Source organism: Elephantulus edwardii, unplaced genomic scaffold, assembly GCF_000299155.1.
Source record: "Elephantulus edwardii isolate Elephantulus edwardi_28Jun2011 unplaced genomic scaffold, EleEdw1.0 scaffold00121, whole genome shotgun sequence".
NCBI classification, from domain to species: Eukaryota; Metazoa; Chordata; class Mammalia; order Macroscelidea; family Macroscelididae; genus Elephantulus; species Elephantulus edwardii.
Window position 1 is genome coordinate 3,207,349 of NW_006399871.1, and position 20,636 is coordinate 3,227,984.

The 20,636-nt window shown below is 45.2% G+C and overlaps 1 protein-coding gene across 1 annotated transcript; it reads left to right on the forward strand.

Moving 5' to 3' along the window:
* The first annotated feature begins 1,956 nt into the window (after positions 1–1,956).
* Positions 1,957–18,979, forward strand: ELP6 (elongator acetyltransferase complex subunit 6). Its single transcript, XM_006892949.1, has 7 exons — positions 1,957–2,010; positions 3,847–3,925; positions 7,898–7,968; positions 10,324–10,442; positions 12,314–12,515; positions 17,640–17,786; positions 18,851–18,979. The coding sequence occupies exons 1-7, from the start codon at positions 1,957–1,959 to the stop codon at positions 18,977–18,979; spliced, it is 801 nt and encodes a 266-aa protein (XP_006893011.1).
* Positions 18,980–20,636: the final 1,657 nt, after the last annotated feature.

Below are 20,636 nucleotides of genomic sequence, written 5' to 3' on the forward strand. Positions count from 1 at the left end.
GAGGACAATTACCTGGCCAGGTAACTGGAAGAGATCCATTTTTTGGTTTCCCTTCCAAAAAAGGGTGACCTGACAGAATGTGGAAATAGTGTCACTGATATCACATGCAAGCAAAATCCTGCTGAAAATTATCCAGAAATACTGAGAACTACCAGAAATACAGACTAGGTTTTGAAGAGGCCATTGTACCAGTTCCAATGTCAGACAGATCTTGGCTGATAGCAAAGCATAGCAGAGGAATGTCTGTGTTTCATTGACTACACAAAGGCATTCAACTGTGTGGATCACAGTTGTGGCTACCCTTGAGAAGAATGGGAATTCTAGAACATTTGATTGTGCTCATGCAAAACCTATACTTGGACCAGGAAGCAGGTGACACAACACAGCAAGGAAACATTGCATAGTGCAAAATCAGGAAAGGAGTGTGTCAGGGATGTGTCTTGTTTCCACACCTTTTTAATCTATATCCAGAACAAATCATTAGGGAGGCTAGACTTTATAAGGAGAAATGTGGCATTAGGATTGGAGAAAGACTCATCAACAACCTACATTATGCAGATGGCACAACCTTGCTTGCTGAAACTGAGGAGGACCTGCATGTAGTCAAGGACTGAAGCTCAATATCAAGAAGACAAAGATTCTCACCACTGTGCCAACTGGCAATACCATGATGGAGAAGAGATTGAGGTTATTAACAATTTCAACTTGCTTAGATCCACAATCAACACTCTTTGACACCAGAAGTCAGGAAATCAAAAGAAGAATTGCACTGGGAAAATCTGGTGTAAGGGACCTCTCCACAGTGCTGAAGAACAACGACGTCAGTCTGGAGACCAAATTGCACCTGGTTCAGGCTGTGGTCTTCGCAGTTTCTTGCTATGCATCAGAGAGCTGGACCATGACCAAAGATGACAGAAGAAGAATTGATGGCTTTGAATTATGGGTCAGGAGAACAGTATTGAACATACTGACTGCCAAGAGAACAGGTCTGTCCTGGAAAGGATGAAGCCAGGCTGCTCCCTGGAGGCAAGGATTTTGGAGCTCCATTTCATATACTTTGGGCATGTGGCCAAGAGGTACTAGTTACTGGAGATAAACATCATGCTTGGAAGGGTACACGAACAACGCAGGAGAGGAAGACCCCGGATGAGATGGATTGGCATAGTAACTGGGGTAATGGGGCGTGTCGATGACAGACTGGCCAAGATAAGGCTGAGTTCAGAACTATTTTATATAGGAACGCTAGAGTTGCAGACTGCCAACTAGAAGACACATAACAAATTGGATAGTTTTTTGGAAAAAGGTTTTGAGGCATAAAAGGATCTAATTTTTAGAAGGTCCCATTCATTGACTTTGCCCTCCCCAGGTTGTGCGAATGGTATTTTCTTAGTAAGCCTTATCTTGGTAACTTCTTTAACTGGAAATCTCCCCTCTCCCATGGGGTTATTCCCTGTTTCTCTTCATATAATTCATCACTTTTAAATACGTAATTCTGCAAGGGTAGGATCTTTCCCATCGCATTTATTAGTTTGACCTAAATTCCTGGAAGAGTAGGGCACGAAAAGCAAGGTCTCAAAAGACATGTGTAGCCGGGCCATATGGCAGGAGGCTTGGGAGGAACATGAGGCCAAAGTGTGGGAGGGGAGAACTAGGTGGCATAAAACTGCGGGACTAAACAGCTATTGGGCGCTGAGAACATGCACAGAGAAGGAGCCAGAATTTTAACAGCCTTTTGTGGGGTGGTTTTTTTGTTTTGTTTTGTTTTGTTTTAACAGCCTTTTGCAGCTTCCAGGTCGATCCCTCTGATGTCATCCCAAGTGCGCCGGAAACAGGGCAGCTACAGGTTGCGCACGCGCATTTGCACGGCAGGACAGGGGCGGCGAGTTGCTTTTGTCGGCACTTCTCATCTGTAAACCCTCAATTACAGGTCTCGGGAGCTCGCCCCGGGAGCTCGCCATGTTCCCAGAACTCAATAACCTTTTGAACACCGCCCCTGACAGAGCGGAGCAGGTAAGATGTCGCGCAGTTGAGCAAAAGGTTAATCTAGGAACAAGGGGTGAGCTGCCTTCCCGGATGCGGTGCGTAGGGCGCCGTCAAAATGTCGCGACGTCTGTGCGCAAGGGATACCTGGGAGTTGTAGTTCGGAGAGGACCATCCGGGGCTTAAGCAAGACCTTGGTCTTTGACAGGTGTGCTTCTGTAAAGTGTCTTCTAAAAGACTTCAGGCCTCTTACAAAGATCTCAGAAATCATGTCCAAATGCCCAACAACTGGAGTTTCTTATGCTTCTGCATATATATATATATATATATATATATACTGTTCGCTCTTTGATGGGGGGGAGGGACAGGAATTGGTGCCAAGAGGATGTTGGAGATCCTCTGTTCCTCACCTTAGGCCAGTTTCTGAGTCTTCCTCTAGGCCTGTCACATTGAGCGCTATTCCTCTTCATTTTTGTCCTCCTGATTTCAAGTAGTTTCTATCCTCATTGAGTTGTAGGAGTTCGTTTTTCGGCATCACAGGCTTGTCTGTTTCCTCTCCAACTTTTCGCACGCTGAAGCACCTCTCTTCATTTTTATATGCTTCCCTGTTCCCGTTTGTTATAGGAAAGAATATCTTAGAAGTCTTTAACGTTTTAGGTCGGGGTTCTTGGTAGCTTTGATTTCCATGCCACTTACTCCTGACACTTCCAAGCCCTTAGTCCGAGACAGAGTGAAGGAATGGACTACTGAAGTGGACAAGAGACCTACATGAGTAGATGACAGCACAGGGGATAAGTGGAAAAAAGAAGGGGAAAAAAGCCCAGAAAAACTAAAGCACTTGCCTAAGATCATACTGTACACAGAGAGGATACATCATAATACAGTTCACTGAGGTGGCTGGAGCAGGCAGCCCAGACGTGGTAGTTTTTCCTCAAGGTTCTCAAAGATGAAAGTGCTGTACCAAAAGCAATGTCCAGAACCAGTAGGAGCACCTTGTTGCTGGAGAGCTCTGCCAGCAGTCATTTTTTCTTCTCCTGTTTCACCCAAAAGGGAGATCTGGTAAGGAGTTGTACTAGCAACCCAAAAGTATCTGATTGGAATCCACCAACTGCTCTGCGGGAGAAAGATGGGCAATCTCATTGTCTCTGAAAATCCGCTACAGGGCCAGCTATGGGTCAGGTCCAACTCCACCATACATAAAAACATTTCTTGGCACGGGATGGAGTTGGTATTAAAATTAGAAAGAGAGGAAGCTGAATCAGATGACCTTTTCAAACGTCCCTTCAAATTTTATCAGCCTGTGGTTTTCATCAGAGCTTTATAGTGCATTCTTTTCCAGGATCATATTCTTCCCAAGACTGGACCCTGAGAGAGAAAATGGGAAGTCAGGAAGAGAACGGATTTTGTTTTCTGTTTTGCTGTTGAAAAGTGGAGGCTTATAGAAATTCTTGGCTTGCCCATTAGGAATGACTTTATGCCGATCACTTTAACCCCCTATTTTTTTCCATAAATTGTACTGATTTTCTTCTTTTGGTAAACTTTACATACCTGTTGCTGTTGAGTGACTGACTCACATGACCGAGCAGAATTATCCTCCAGGGCTTTCAAGGCTGGAGTCTTCACAGCAGCAGAGTGCCACATCTTCTTCCTGTGGAGTGGTGGGGGCTTCAAATTGCTGACGTTTTGTTTAGGATCCAAACACTTAGCCACTGTGCCACCAGAGGCCCTTAAACTCAGCACAGGTATCATGAAGAAAATAAGATCTCCAGGTGTAGAGGTAGGGTGGACAGTTGACTAGGTATTTACGCTTGCTTCCCTTTTCCCATAGAATCTAATTCACCTGTTTGTGTTCCTCTTAACTTTTAGGGGAAGCTGACTCTTCTCTGTGATGCCAAGACAGATGGGAGCTTCCTTGTGCACCACTTTCTTTCCTTCTACCTCAAAGGTATGGAATTTGTTGATAAGAGAAATTGCAAGAGAAATCCAAGGTGGGTGTTGTTATTAGGTACCATCGAGGCGAGTACAACTCAGTGACCCTATGAACAAAAGATCTAAACCTAGTCCTGTCCTGCACCATCCTCACCCTTCCTGACACAGAAGAGCCCACTGCGGCGGTCACTTTGTCAATCCACCTGGTTGAGGGTCTTCCTCTCCTTTACCCACCCTCCACCCTTCCTAACATCATGTTCTTCTCCAAGGAATAGCACATCCTAGCAATATGTCCAAAATAGGTGAGGTGAAGCCTCATCATTCTTACCTCCAAGAGCACTCTGGGTGCACCCTTTCTAAGAAACATATCTATTTGTTTTCTTGACTATCCATGAGATGGTCAGTGCTCTTCTCCAACACTACAGCTCAAAGGCATCAATTCTTTTTCTGTCATTCTTATTCATTGTCTAGGTCTTGGATGCATAGCTAGTAGTTGGAAAGACCATGGCCTGAATCAGATGTACCTTAGTCCTCAAACTGACATCACTACTCCTCAATAATTTGGAAAGGTCCTTAATTGCAGATTTTCCCAGTGCAGTGCATCTCCTTATTTCCTGACTGCTCATACCAAGGGTTTTAATTGTGGATCCAAGCAAGACGAAGCTGTTGACAATTTCAGTCTCCTCTCCATCCATCATGACACTGCCTATTGGACTAGTGGAAGAATCTTTGTTTTCTTGATAATGAGACACAATCCACACTGAAGGCTGTATTCCTTGATCTTCTGCAACAAGTGCTTCAAATCCTCCTCAGTTTCAGCAAATAAGGTTGCCATCTGTATAACACAGGTTATTGATGAGTCTCCCTCAAATCCTGAAGCCACATTTCTTGAAGAGTCCAGCTTCCCAGGTAGTTTGCTTATCATATAGATTGAATAGGTATGAAGATAGAATACATTCCTTATGCACTCCTTTCCCAATTCCAAACCATGCATTGCTCCCCTGCTCCGTTTAACCAACAGCCTCCTGGTCTAGGTACAGGTTCCTCATAAGCACAATCAAGTGCTCAGGGATTCCCATTCTCCTCAGTGTGAGCCACAGCTTGTCATGATCCACAGTCAAACGCCTTTGCATAGTCAATAATGCACAAATAGACATTCTTCTGGTATTCTTTATTTTCAGCCAGGATCCATCTGACATCAGCAAGGTGGGTAGGACACATAAAAGAAGCTTCAGGAAGCAAAAAGAAAGTATACTCATTATCCAGGGCTTTGATATTTAGGTTGCCTGAAGAGTATTTTATTTCTTTATTTAAATTCAGCGGGGAGAGATTTTTTTTTAAATTTATTTTTATTTTGTTATTTTTTTGTGTGTACCATCAAGTCAGATCTGACTGGTACAGGAGGAGATGGTTCCTCCTTCTCCAGCAGAGCATCTGGTGGATTCGAACCGTGCATCTCTGAGACTGCAGTTGCAGCTTCTTGCCACTAGGCCACCAGAGCTCGCCTGGGAGAGATTTTTATGTCTTGAAATGCTTGCCATTCAGCTCATGCTTACGACAAAGAAACGCGTGTCCAAGCACGTGAAAGGATGTTGTTGTTGTTAAGTGCCATCGAGTCGCAGGTGACTCATAGCAACCCTATGAAGGAGAGTCCTCAACACTTGGGTGTCTCTCATCCTCTCCAGGTTCATAGGGTTTCCGGAGGCAAGCTTTTACAGAAGTGGATGCCACTCCTACTTCCAAGCTTGTTTTAATTGGGGAGCTCCACCCCACTCTCTGTCCACATTGGGTAACCAGCCGTTAATGCATTTGACACATCAGTGTCACAGTGTTCAGCCTCACAGCAACCACAAGTGACCCCTATACGGCAACTTGTACACCCAGGCTATACGACTTAGAGGAATGTCTGAGCAAAAACAATGAAAGACAGGCCTGAGGGCCGCAGATTAAAAGTCACTCACCTTCGGCTTTGTTGCATCGCCTTCTGTCCACTGGGCCAGCTGATCCCTCCAAGTTGATGTTGTTGTTAAGTGCCATCGAGTCGCAGGCGACTCATAGCGACCCTATGAAGGAGAGTTCTCACGTGAAAGAATAGATTTTATAATTTTACTCTTCCAAAATGCTGCCAGTAGTTTCTGTTAATGTTTTAAATGTGAACAGTTTACTGTATATAACATGAAAGACTGTTGTATAGGGCCAGAGTTAATTTGCAGGTTATTTATACCTGTCCCATCTGTGTAGGGGTGTATGTATGAGAAGACAACTTAACACATGTTTTATTTACTTGATTGAAAGCTTTCTTATTGTACATAAAGTGATTATTTACTGGATCTCAGCTTTGGGAACACAGATTTCAGTGGGTTTTCTTTTGTTGTTCGCTGCTCAAAACTGCTCCATTGCTTCTGTGGCCACTAATTTGTTTTCTTTCAGGATCAAGATAAGTGCTTTTCATATAAAATCTTTTTCTTCCTGCACTGGCAGTTCATTCATGGATTCATAGCTTTGCATAATTATACCTAGAATGAAACCAGTATTGTAAAGTGACCCCAATTATCCCTCCTACTCCAACATCACATGCTGGTCTAATTCTACTGGTTAATAAAAAATGTCCAAAGCCAGTCACAACAGATCCTGATAAATCATGTGCACAGGGAATGTTTTCAGCATCTGAAATTCCTAAGAGCTTAAAGAGCTTCCCCGTCCTGTGCTCACCAGGCTCTGGGACTTAGCAGTCATGAGGACGAGTCCCAGGAGGCTATTTTGTTAGGCAACAGATTACTGGGTATCTTTCCCCTTACTATGCCAAAGACTGGTATGAGTCCACTGTGTCCACATCCTGTCTCTCTTCTCTTCCTTCTGTGCTGGTACTGCCTCACTGCAGTCCTAACGAAAGGTCCTTCAGCTTTGGTCGTTCCTCAGTCCTTATGTGTCTCGCGATCTCTCAGATTCTTCATTGGAGATCTCTCTACTGCTCATTTGTCACTGCTTTCTTCCTCATTGCTGTCTATTTGAAATTAACTGATAGCTGACACCCCACTGGGTTTTCAGAAACTATAAATTTTTTGGGAAGAGACTGCCCATCTTACAGCAGCTGATGGATGCGAACCACCTCTCTTTGGTTTGATACCTCAGCTCCCTAGCCACTGGGTCACCAGAGCTCCCTTTGTGACTGGTAGTGGATACTTAACATAGGGGGAAAAGACAAGGTGACCACCACAGTTTACATACAGAAATAGATTTGAAGAAGAAAACTAGATGAGAAAATAAAGCCATGTAATCTTCAAATGGAGCTATGGTGGCTGGTGCTTAAGCACTCCCTGATAACCAAAAGGTTTTCAGTATTTGGTCGTCATCATCCATCTGTGATCAGATGTAATTCTCCTCTGTGTTGTAAATACTGAATTCTGCAATACTGATGGACAGGAGCTCTGGAGTGTATAACATGTCAGGCTTCTAACTGTGAGGCCGGCAGTTTGAATCTGCTCCAAGGCAGAAAGCTAGACTATGTCCTCCTGCAGAGCTTTACAGCCATGGTTGTCTGGTGGAAGGTCACCTTGAGTCAGAATAGACTTGATACCAGTAGGTGGTAGCACATCTGAGGCCTGGCAATCTGCTTCTGAAATCAGCCACTGCAAACCCGATGCAGCGCAAGGATCCTCTCCCCAACCAGCTGTGGTGTGGTGTGTGGCTGGGCGGTGTGCCATCAGGCTGTGTGAGGGGGCCCCGTAAGTCAGAGGCTGGCTTGATGGCAGCTGACAGCAACATCTGTAGTAGGACATCCAAGAGAAGAAATTAATCTCAGAATCACTGAAATCAGGTCTAACTTAAATAGGAAAAGAAGTGCATTTTGTAATCAAATTCAGTATATGAGACAGCAAAGGCGTCTGGGTCTCAACCCACCTGAGTGCTTTGGTTCCCAGAGGTATAAAGTGTAGGAGGTTCATTGCTAGCTGGGACTTTGTTAAACTCAATGTATTTTGTTTTCTAGCTAATTGTAAAGTCTGCTTTGTGGCCCTCATCCAGTCCTTCAGTCACTATAATATCGTGGGACAGAAGCTGGTAAGTGTGTTAGACCCCCAAGGTGGGGTCCCTGAGTGAGTGCATGTCCCCCACACGTGTGTGCATGTCCCTCACACGTGTGTGCATGTCCCCTGCACATGGATACATGTCACCTTCATGTGTGTGGCTGGTCTGAGGCTGGGCTTTCCTGTGTGGGTTGTGGAGAACTTAGCCAAGAAGGAACTAAGGAAATTCTGGTTTCCTAGAGACCTTCACTGCCTCCATTGTTAAATTAGAGTGTGTTAGAACCAGATGTGTTGTTTGTGGGTGATAATTACTCAAACCTTTCTCTTTATTAAAGACCAGTTAGGGAGAAAACCTAGGAGCTGAAGAAATTGAAATTAGCGTGGCCTTCAGTCTTGATCCTCCTGGGTTATAGATCATGACGTGACCAACCAAGTGGAGTACCTCTCATTGACTCCAGGTTTAGGGCTCAGGACCTAAAGATGGAGGGTAGTACTCTTGTCACCTACTAGCTGGGCAGTATTGACCTGCTCTTTACTCCATTAAAAGGAGACAGGCAAGAATGAGGTGACCAAGAAACTGGTGGGTCTCCTGGCCTACTTGACCATTACCTGTGACCCCAAGACCAGGTAGACTTCTTGTCCGAGAGTGGAAGTTGAAAGGAGTCAGACAGGCAAGCTTCAGAGAGGGAGTGAAATAGGCCACTCCTGGGCAGTGGTTCTAAAATCTTCTTCTTATCTTTAGGCCAAGTCACTTTCCCTTCTTTGACAACAAGAAACAAATAGAAGGGTGAATTCTTATTCCTATCCTTTGCAGACGGTTTCTTATGTTAGAGGCCAGGTGTGAGCTCAGGATCACTGCAGTTGTCAGAGTAGGCATTTTGTTCTAGGTCTCTGAAGTACGTCTCCCTGACCTTAAGGTCTGTGTGTGTGGGGGAGAGAATGCTCTGTGCTTTTTGTGGGCAATTTAAAAAAAATTGCCTGCAGCAGCAGCAGCAGCAATATGTCAGAAAGGCTGTGCAGGACTTGGCATGTGAGCCTGTAGACTCTTGGAGTATTACTGAACTTGCAGATGGAGAAGGGTAATGAACAGGCGCAAAGGTGAAGATCAGGAATCTTCCCTTCAACCAGGGCACAGTGAATGGTAGAAGACACCGGATGTCTGGTGTGTGAATGAGCAATTGAAATATTGTTCAAGGAAGTGGGACTTTGAAGGGTAGTCAGAGCAGTTATCTGACTGCTGAAAGGTGAGTTTCTGGGCACTGATCTTCCAAGCTTTTTATTCTCTCAAACTGAAGCAGGATGCAGAAATTTACATTTTAATCATAAGAGTCTCAAAGGAAGGGAGCTCTGGTGGCCTAGTGGCAAGAAGCTGCACTGCAATCCCAGAGGTGCATGGTTCGAATCCACCAGATGCTCTGCTGGAGAAGGAGGGTCAATCTCCTCCTGTAGCAGTCAGATCCAATTTGATGGTACACACACACACACTCTCTCTCTCTCTAATAATAATTTTTAAAAAAAGTTTCTCAAAAAAAATTTTTAAAAAAGTCTCTCAAAGGATTTATACTTGGAAGGTTGAGGAAGAATCATATTTGGGAAATCCTGGTAGAGTAGAAGTCAGCAAACCCTTGTTTTTGTAAATAAGGTTTTACTGGTGGACAACCACATCCATTGTTTTTAAATTGTCTGTGACAACCTTCAATGATAGAGTTGTGTGGTTGAAACAGAGAAGAGACTGTATGACCTGCAGATTAAAAAATATTTACTTTGTGGTCCTTCACAGAAAAAGTTTGCCAAAGTGAACTTAACCCGTGATGCTTTTTAACGGTATGCCAGGGAGTCTAACAAGTGTGTTCTTTGAATTACATTATTGAAAACTTAAGAACAACCCCTGGTCCTGGGTCGCTGATGGGAAAACATCCAAAGGGCTGGTGAAATTCAAAGCCTTTGGTCCAGCCCTTTGTCCTACCTCAGCATTTTCTAGACTGGTTTTTTTCCTTTATTGTTGTTATTTACTTAACATTTGCTTTTAAACGTGATTATTTTTTCAAATACCTGTGTTTACAAAGGAAATATTCTGTCACTATTATAAAATAAAACTATTGGGTAGTCATGAAAAGAAATACTTGAACAATAGAATGTACATGTGGTTTGGGGCTCCCCCCCTCCCCGACATGACAGTTAAAACATAAATGGACATCAGAAAATGAAACAAGGACTGTGGGTTCAGTGTGCCCAGGGGAAGGGAGCCATGGGCCCACGCTCATAGAGAGCCGGGTTCACCTGGGCTGGGATTGGCTGGGTCCTGCACCCTCCTGTGAGCTGGAGTCCAGCCTTTCTGATGGGCCCTTTACGAGGCTTAGCAACACGTTCTCTGCTTTGCTGTGTTTAGGGCGTCAGCCTGACGGCTGCCCGGGAGCGTGGGCAGCTTGTGTTCCTTGAGGGTCTCAAGTCCTCAGTGGATGTCTTCTTCCGGACCCAGGAGAAGCCACACCCCTTGGAGTTTCTCAGGTCAGTCAGCCGAGGCCCCGTGCACAAGTGCACACGTGGTGGGTGAGACCATACAAGTGCTGTCATGTGAATCTTTTTCATGGCATGAGAAGGCAGATCAGCCTTTTGAAGTCAGATAATTGCGATATTACAACTCTGTCAGAAAGCCCTTGGCTCTTGTCACAAGACAGAGGCTGATGGATTGCTGACCAAAAAGCTGTGTTGCTGTATCCTGTTGAGTCCATCCATCATGCCTCTTAGTGACCTCATGTGACTGAGTGGTTTCCTAGGCTGTAATCTTTATGGAGATCGTTATGTGGAGTGGGTGGGTGGAGAACTGCCGGCCTTTCAGTTAACAGCCAACAGCTTAACAATAACACTACCAGACCTCTAAAAAGCTGTGGAAAGTGTTACCTACTGGTAACATAGTTACTCTATTCTTGGTTTGATATAGAAGTTAGAAAATTAGAGTTCATGGGCCAACCTCTTATTTTTGTAAATAAAGTTTTATTGGAACACAGCCATGTTTATTTGGGGTTTTTTTTTTACTTGTTTTCTCTGGCTGATTTTGAGCTGTTTCAGCAGAGCTGCATTGTCAAAACAACTGTATACCAATAGGGCAGTTGTCTTGTGTCCTGTGTTTTTTTGAGCCTCCACTCATTGCTAAGAAATGGTTTCTGGGGTGTTGTTAGGTACTGTTGAGTCAGCTGTGATTCACAGTGACGCTGTGAGCAGCAGTTCTCGGGTGGTGTTAGGGGGCATCAAGTCACCTGATTCATGGTGACCCTATGAACCGCAGATCTGAACCTTGCTTTATCTTGTGCCATCTTCATGATATGTTCAAGTCCATTGTTAGAGTCACTGTGTGAGTCCATCCTGGTGAAGGTCTTCCTCTCCTTCTCTGGCCTTCCAGCTTTTCCAGCATGATCTATTTTTCCAAGAATTGTTGCCTCCTGACAGCCTGCTCACAGTACGTGAAATGAAATTTCACCATCCTTGCCTCAAAGGCGCACATTGGTTGCACTTCCTCCAAGACAGATTTATTTGTGAGGGTAGTAGTTGAAAAATATGAGGGGTAGTTAAGCCAACTTGCCAGAAACAGATTGAATCAATTGTTTGTACAAGCCTCCTGTAGACCACCACGTGTGCATTGCTGTTTGACTTCCTGCACTGAAGAGTGACCACCTAGGGAGAGTTCTGACTGCTCAATCTAAAGTAACCCCCTAGGGCTCTTTGGTTGGGAAGGTCTCTGGCTCTTAAGGGGTCCAGGAACTGCTAAGTGCTGCTTTTCTTTTCTAGCAGAGTGATTCATGCCTAGTAAAACCAAAGCCATTGCCATCAAGTCGCTTCTGACTCTTAGTGACCCTCACGGGTTTCCAGGGTTGTAAAGCTGACTGCCACAGCTTTATCTCATGGAGCAGCTCATGGGTTCAGACTTTTGCTTAGCCAGTGACTATTGAATAGGGCTCCTTTTAGACCTGGTAGCCCATAGGAAGAGCTCTGGTGGTGGAAGCTGTAGTGTGTTGACCTGCTAACGTAAAGGCCTTTGGAGAAAGATGGGCAGGCAGTCTCCTCTTCCTGTGAAGATTTACAGCCTTGGAACCTGGATGCTTGCTGACCTGGAGCCGACTCAGCAGCACTGAGTTTGAGGCCTCAGTAAACATTTGCTCTGGAGTCAGTTGCCCATGGCCACACAGTGGTTGGTAGAGTGCATTGTGGAGTCAAGCTCATTCACTCCTGCATTCCTGCTTTTTCTTTCTAAGCAGATTGTGAACTCCTTGGTGTCAAGGGCTGTGATGCACCCATCTCACTGTCCCCCTCTCTGCCATTTCCTGTGGAGCAGCTTGGTCCCAGGTAAATGCGTAGCAGTGACTTCTGCCCTGTGTCTGCAGGAAGGCCACTGCTGAGGATCTTCGGCCGCTCTATGAGTTTGTGAAGGAGGCCGTGAAGCCCGTGGACAGTGGGGAGGCTGCCTGGAGGTACCCGGTGCTGCTGCTGGATGACCTCAGTGTGCTGCTCGGCCTGGGCGTGGGGCCGGTGGCCATACTGGACTTTGTCCAATACTGCAGGGCCACTGTGTGCTGCCAACTAAAGGTATCATTGGGCCCACTCTCCATATCCCCTCCTGGAGCCTCACAGAGTTCTTACTGGTCTCCACCTCACATGCTTGCACTGATGGTTTTTTTGTTTATTTTAGGTTTTTGCTTTACAGCAACAAATCAGAAATGTTTTGTTCTCCCCCCAGTGTTAAACATATTAAAATTAAAGGGATGACCAACATTCCCTTCACTGGGACTGGTCACATGTGCCATTGCCGTCTCAGCTCGCCACACTTTACCTGTGTGACATGCTGCAAGTTGCTATCAGCAACATGTATTTTGAGGATCAACTGAGATGATGGGTTTGTTACGTGCCGTTGAGTTGGAACCAGTGCATAACGGACCCTCTAGCAGGTTTTTAGAGGCAGTATGTTGCACAGATGGGAAGCAGGTGTGGCATCCACTTCCTAAACAAGATGCCTCCAGAAACTTTATGAACTTTGATAAATGTCGATAGTTATAGAAAGGCTTTAAGCCTTTAGTTCATCGAGTCGCTATGAGTCGTGCTCCATTCAAAGGCAGTCAGCAACAAACAACATATTGCACAGGAGGAGAGATTACCCATCTTTCTTCCATGGAGCAGCTGGTGGATTTGAACCATGGAGCTTCAGAATTGCAGCACAGCTTCTTAGCAGTAGGCCACCAAAGCTCCCTAATGAGTGTAGACGTCTTTAAAAATTATGAGTATGATACAAAGGTAAGGTATGACTTTTATTTATGAGACATAAATAGAGATTTTTGTTCTAATAGAGATGTTAATAGTAACAGGAGACCAATGAATAAACTAGGAATGGTGGTAGTGCTTGCCTCACAGGGCCCTAATAGCAAGAATGAGTTGAAATGGGACTTGTAATAGCAGCCAAAATGCTTGGCATGTGGTGACCTCTCTTTAGTATGTGATACTACAACTAGTAGAAACTTTCCCACATAGTCAGTAATGGTCAGGCTGGTCACTCAGAGCAGTGAAAGAGGTGTGCTCAGTGGACCATTCAGGGCTAGGAGTGTCTGGGAGTGTGTCCCCGGTGCCTCCTTGGTGCAAAGCCCTGGCTGGGAGCTGAGGTTAGGGGACCTCCCAAGGCTGCCCTGGCCCACACTCGCAGGGCTGGACCTGGGAGGCGTCGAAGGAACGGAATGAGGAGGAAATGCGAGGGGCTTGGGGGTCATAGCTGACGATGGGGCTTGGGATGAGAGGGAAGTAGTTGCTTGCTCAGTGGCCTGCTACCACCATTGTTTTAGTGAAGTTACTTCTTTACTTTTAGTTGAAAAAGTAAAACTTGGACACAGTTTTTTAAAAAAGAAAGCAAAATAAAAGAAATCATGTCATCGTGGCTGTTGAGTCTATTACGGTTCATAGCAACCTTACAGCACTGCCCATACGATTTCCAAGGCTGGGTATTTTTTTTTAAAAAAGGGAAATCATTTCATTAACCAACCTCATTAACACAGCTATAAGCCACCAGTACACAGGTCTCCTCAATGCCCTTAATTTTCACCTCAACTCCTCTGCTGAAGAATTTGGCCTTCCCAATTACTAAGCAGTCATTGGGAACTTTGGAAACTCTCCCTTCCCAAAACTTTGTAGCAGCCCGATCGAACCACATCAGTGATAGGAGCAGGTCCAGGCTTGGTTTTTGCAGCATTTACCTTTGTCTGTTCACTGACCAAGGTCCATAATTTGTCAAGGTTGTCAGGTTGTTAGAAGCTCTGATTCCTCTTCAGGTGGTAATGTCTCATACCAGCCTTCCCAAAACAGCCTGGATGCTATTTGTCAAAGTTGATCCTCTGGTGATGCAAGCCACAGGGTGCTTCCCAATGTGGTCATGGCCGTGGCTCTTGTGGCCCCTAAATTTCTGGGTCTTCCTCAGTCTTGATGGTATTTAGATTGCCTACACACAAAAAAACAAGGCTGTACATTTTTTAAGTATTTTTTTAATTTTATTTTTATTTTATTATTTGTGTGTGTGCGTGTACCGTCAAATCAGATCTGATTGGTACAGGAGGAGATTGTCCCTCCTTTCCCGGCAGAGCATCTGGTGGATTCGAACTGTGCTCCTCTGGGATTGCAGTGCAGCTTCTTGCCACTAGGCCACCAGAGCTCCCCTAAGGCTGTACATTTTTATGAGAGCAAACTACCTCATCTGATGGGTTCAAACCACTGAATTTCTGGCTAAAAGATGAATTCGTTAACTTTTCTGCTACTAGGGATCCTTTAAACATTGTAAAAACCAAAACCTCTGCCATTGAATGAGTTCTGATTTGTAGTGACTCTCCATTGGGTTTTGGAATCTGTAAGTTTTTATAGCAGGAGAGTGCCAGCAGGAGAGTGCCCATCTTTCTCCCACAGAGCAGCTGTGGATTTGAACTGCCAACCTTCAGGTTAGCAGCCCAGTACATTATGTATTGTGCCACCAAGGATCCTTTAAACAATTTGTAGAATAATTCTGGAGAAGAATCCTGATCAAAAGAGGAGAAATGTAGAACAGAATTTTTAAAAATAATTTTTATTTGCATTACAGTTTTAAAGTTTGAAAATTATATATTGTTTGTTCATAGACATTTTGTTTCCTAACAATAATTATAATTATTGTTTGTTTTTATGTGCCATCAATCACCTGCAACTCAGCAACTCTGTGCACAACAGCCCTAAACCCTGCTCTGTCCTGTGCCAATCTTTTTGTCTCTGACACACCTACCCCCATTACCCCAGTCACTGAATGAATCCATCTCATTGAGGGTCTTCCTCTCTTGCACTGTCTCTTCACCTTCCCAAGCATGATGTTGCTCTCTAAGGACTGGTCCTTTCTTGCAACATATCCAGAGTAGGTCAGACGAAGCTTCAGAATCCTTGCCTCCAAGGAGCAGCCTGGTTTCTCCCTCTCTAGGACAAACTTGTTTGTTCTCTTAGCAGTCCATGGTATATTCAATACTCTTCTCCAGCACCACAGCTCAAAGGCATCAATTCTCCTATCATCCACAGTCATTGTCCAGTTCTCTAATGCATAGCAAGTAATTGCAAAGACTATGGCCTGGATCGGGTGTGCCTTAATCTCCAGACTGACATCATTGCTCTTCAGTACTCTGGAGAGGTCTCTGACAGCAGACTTTCCCAGTATACTTCGTCTTTTAATTTCCTGGCTGCTGCTGCCGAGAGTGTTGACTGTGGAGCCAAGCAAACTAAAGCTAGTAACAATTTTAATCTCCTTACCATCTATCATGATGCTGCCAGTTGGCCCAGTGGTAAGAACCTTTGTTTAATGTAATTAGTAATTAATTCTTTGCAATGTCTAATCTAACTCTTATTATATGATCACCTTTCCCTTCACCCACCTTGTCTATTTATTAATATTTCCTCCTTTCTCCCTCCCTTTTCATTCCTGCTAACCCTCTGAGATTGTTTCTGTGTTTAAACCTTTCTTATACTGTAATTGCTCTTTTGTGACTGATATTTGTCACCCAGCATAATTAGAGCAGAATTTTCTGTTCACATGGGCTCTGGACTTTATGAAGCCATAGGAACTAGATGAACTCCTGAAACTATCGTCCTGAAATAACCCTTTGAAATTTAAACCAGAAACATCTCTAAAATCTTCTTAAAATCAAATCCAGTTTAGTTAAACCAATAAACTATGTTTTTCTTGAGTGGCGTGCCCTTTTAAGAATTATCTCTACGAGATCAAATTGCCAGCAGCAACTTGAAAGGTTAGGTTATTACTCTCAGGGGTAGTTTATCTTTGTGGAGGAGGAGCAGCTCTGGGGAGGAGAGTGAGAGGGCTTGACAACTTGAAGACCAGAGTTAAGGTCACTGAGTGGCGCCACTCTTGAACTGGTGTGTGTTTGGCTCCACAAATCCTCAACAATAACAAAATACATTAACCACAACCCACAGTAAGGGTATGATGGCAAAAAAATAAGAAACTCTGTGACCTGGTTCTTGGGGAATTCTGTGCTAATCCACAGGCTGGGCCTTTCTGGCAGTACAGATCTGACAGTGGCTCTGCAGGAGGAAAATGGACAAACCCCTGCCGTGTGATTTACTGCCTCAGAAACGCAGCGGAGTTTCTGCACAGTGCATCCTTTGGGCCTGAGATTCCTGTTAATGAAACGTCTACATCAGAGAGAGTCAGAGACACAGAGAGAGAGAAATATGGAACACCAGAGAGCCAGGAGCCAGTGAGTCTTTGGGGCAGAAACTTACTGGCAGACTGGGTGCCAGAGTGGATGTGTTCAAGCTTTTGTCAGAGTGCTAGATTTATTGACCCCACAGAACTGGAGTTCAGGGGCAAAGACTCTGAGTTTGAGTTTTATCAAAAAATAATTCTCTCCCTTTGCCGAGAGAGTCTTCAGTTGTGCACATATTTGGATGTATCATCCTCTCCCTGCCACTTGTAACCTGTCATCCACTCTGCATCTGCTTCTTTATTGTCATTTAACAATATATATAGCACGTTTTGGCATCTGACACCTGAAAACGGAGTACAAGGATTTGCCACATCCTTTTTTGACATCTGGAAGTACTTGTCATTATGTAGGATTAACCCCTTATAGCAAGTTTAAGCTGTTTCTCCACTTCTGTTTGGCTAATGCTTTCTTGTCCTTTTAAGCACTGTTGTCCTCACCTCCTGAGCCCCTTGTCCAGACTGGACAAGTTACTTGTACTTTACACTCTCCCGGCATCCAAGCTTCCTTCCTGACTTTTTTGTACTGTTCATTGTTTGTAAATGTGTCCATCTGTCTCTCTACCTCTTATTCCCACTGCAGACACACACACACACACACACACACACACACACGTATGTACGTACGTTCTGGAGCAACTGAATGGGTTGGTGCCTGACAAAATTATGGCACTTAAATTTAATGACATTAAGGAATTTGAGCAAGTACTAATTTTGAAGACTGCAGAGTGAATGAAGCCCGCAAGTTCACACAGGTTGGAAATGCTGAGGAAACTGTACAGTGGATTTAGGGCCCCCCAGAGGGGGTCGCTCCCACAAAGTTGCAGCAGAATAGAGAGGGCAAACCTGTGAGATGAAGTGCAGAGGAGAGCCTGAGACCTTAGTGCTTCCTGATTCTGACTGTCCCCTTTGGCCGGGTTTCCGCTTTTTTGTCTCTGATGCAGGGAAACATGGTAGCCCTTGTGCATGACAATGGAGACACAGAGGATGAGGACAGTGACGTCCTGCTGAATGGACTGAGTCACCAGAGCCACCTGATCCTGCGGGCTGAGGGCCTGGCCACTGGCTTCTGCCGGGATGTGCATGGGCAGGTAGGTAGAGGCTGGGCCGCGTGCTTGCTGGTGATGGACTGTTTGTCCCAGTGTTGATACATCTGCATGTGGGAGCGTGTCAGAGCCAAGAGGCTCCCTCACTGCAAGAGCTCAGAAGCTGTGTGAATGGAAAGCAGAGACCTGCCTCAGATCGTGTTCAGCCACATAAACGAGTGCAAGTTCCATGGTGTTCCCCTTTGCAGCCCAAAGGGAGCACCCCTAAAGAAAAACAGCTGTCCAGAGCAAGGCCAGACTGCCAAAGAACAGCCAGCTTCCTCTGCAGTGTTGCAGTGAGCCCTGTGAAGTTGGATGGACACCTTTTCCCTTTAAAATAGAGCCCTGAAGAGGCCCTACCTATAGCCTAGGTTGCTTCTACCTCTGTCCACAGTGTAGTGGACTAGGGGCAGAAGCCAAATGGCTTGCCTATTGAGGAACTATTGTGGTTCTTTTACTTCTGGTGCTCTTGGAAGCTCCCCAAAGCCACCTTCGCAGCTTCCAGATCAAGTTCGTGTTGGCTCCTCTTGACCCAGTAAGGGGAGGATGGGAGTTTTGACCCAGACTCATCCTTAAGCATGGATAGTAGGTAAAGCAAACGACCAAGCCCAGAAACGCAGTGTTGATGGTACCTGGGGGTGCTCTGTGAGGGCCTGTGGCCTATCTCTAAAGCCAGTCTCCAAAGCATTTTAGGAGAAATAACCAAAATAACAGTCTAGCCTTCCTCAGGAAGTGATGCAGAAATGAAAGAGCAGTGAGAAATACCCAAAAATACATTGTCTTGTTTCATCTGGATGGTTCTCCCCGCCCTCGTTTTCTGCTTTGCTTTCTCTTTTCACATTTCCTATAGTGAACAAATGTGATTATTGTAAGGGAGGGGGAAGCTTTTGTTTTCAGTTGGCTGGTAATAAGCTTTGTTTCAAACTCCAGTCTCATTACCTCGTGGTACACTTGACGGTGGATCTCACTGAAGCTTCTGTCAGAGGTCATGGACACAGGGGACGTTGACAGTGGAGCATGTACTTGGGATGACGGTTCCTGTTTCCTCTTTTTTATCCTTGTCTCTGTAGCTCTCGATCCTCTGGAGGAGACCGCCACAGCCCACAGCCCAGCGCGAGCAGAGCCTCACTTACCAGTACAAGATCCAGGATAAGAGTGTGTCCTTTTTTGCCCGAGGACTGTCTCCTGCTATTCTCTGACCTGCTTTAAAGGCAGTGACAGCTACCTTGGACTATTGTACAGCTGGTTTTTAAAATTTTCATTTTTTTAATGAAGCTGCCTAGCAAAAATGGATCTTTACATCTTGGCAGTACTGTTTCAAGTTGTCTGGCCCACTGGGACCCACTGATGGCTGAGTGGCAGAGTGATGTTATACCTTCACTTCCTTCAGCTCCATTCAGTTAACATGGGGCGGAATCTGTGACCCTCCTTCAGCAGAGAGAGGTTAAGATGTTGACCCTCAATGAAATGGTCCAGCTGCCCGGTTTCGGTTAATTGTGCTTTTCAAAGCCAGAGTGATGACTATCACTGTGCCATCCCAGAGACTGCACTGAAAACCGTGCCTGGCTTAAAGTGGAGGCTCATCCTGATGTCACTATGGTTAAAGTGTTTAGCCAGTAACCACCAAGTTTGGTGACTCACAGGCCATGCCTCAGGAAGAAGGTGAGGCAGCCTGTCCTGGAAAGCTTACAGCCTTAGAAACCCCCCCAGGGCAGTTCTGCTCCGGGCCCCAGGCTTACAGTGGATTGGAATCAACTCAGAGCCAGAGAGTTTAGCAAAAAGTGAATTCTGGCATCACGACTTCCTGCTGCTCATGTCACTTAAGTGTGCGTTCATCTTCCTTGAGTCTAGTAAGGAAATGAACTTACAGAGATCTGGAAGGATGTTCAAGACTGGAGAGCAGCTTGCAGGTAATGGGGCCTGGCTCTCCTTACAGGAACCGGAGGCACATTCCCCACCTAACGGACCTGCCCGTGTCCTCTTTCTCCTCATCTTGTCTTCACCCTGATGAGTCCTGGCAGTCAGGATCACATAAGACCTGTGTTGGTGAGCGAGGTCAGGGGTGCTCTTACTGCCAGGTGGCAGGGGACCTTGTCGAGGAGACACATCTCCTGTGGCGATGGCAGGAGGTGAGCCCTTGCTCCAACACCCTGTGGACTGTCACTTTCCCACTCAGCCAAGGTCACCTGAGTGTCCACCGCAGGTGATGGTCTCAAAAATAAGTGTATTTTGTTGTACATAAATGATGCCACAATGAATTTGATTCATAGAATAAATAAATGAAGAAGTAACACTGCTCTGCAGTGTACGGAGAGAGTTCCATATCCGTCACTTAATGTCGACTCTTTCTACCTTTTTAGTCTTTGTAAAAACAACTTCTCACCCTGCCCTCCTTCACACTGACTGTTGTGTTAGTCATCATATGGAAACAATAGCGGCTTGTTTCTCACAGTGTGGCAGACCTGAGTATTTTAAGCTGTTAGAATATTTTGAAAGTTTCGTATGCTCTTGTGGTGTTGTGAATTGCTTGGCTTGGCTCTTCTAAGCCATTGTCTTTGTAACTCCTGCCACATGACCGAGTAGGACTATGCAAAGGGGAGGTGTTTAATGGCCCATCAAGTGAATTGGGAAATACAGTACCTGACACCCTTATGAGATGGGACCATGGAGTAAGGCATGTGGAAATACTGGATGGAGATTGAACTGTTTTGCTCTCCTAGAAGTAGAAAGGGGGCATCTCTGCCAAAAGTAAAAAGACCTAAGAGTCAGTGCATCCTTTGGACCTGAGACCTCTGTCATGGAACTTCTACATCCAAGAGAGAGAGAGCTGGAACACCAGAGGTCCAGGGGCCAGTG

Coding starts and splice junctions, on each gene's coding strand:
- ELP6 (XM_006892949.1), top strand. CDS start 1,957: ATGTTCCCAGAACTCAATAACCTTTTGAACACCGCCCCTGACAGAGCG. Junction 7,969..10,323: donor ATATCGTGGGACAGAAGCTG/GTAAGTGTGTTA, acceptor TGCTGTGTTTAG/GGCGTCAGCCTGACGGCTGC. Junction 12,516..17,639: donor CTGTGTGCTGCCAACTAAAG/GTATCATTGGGC, acceptor TCTCTGATGCAG/GGAAACATGGTAGCCCTTGT.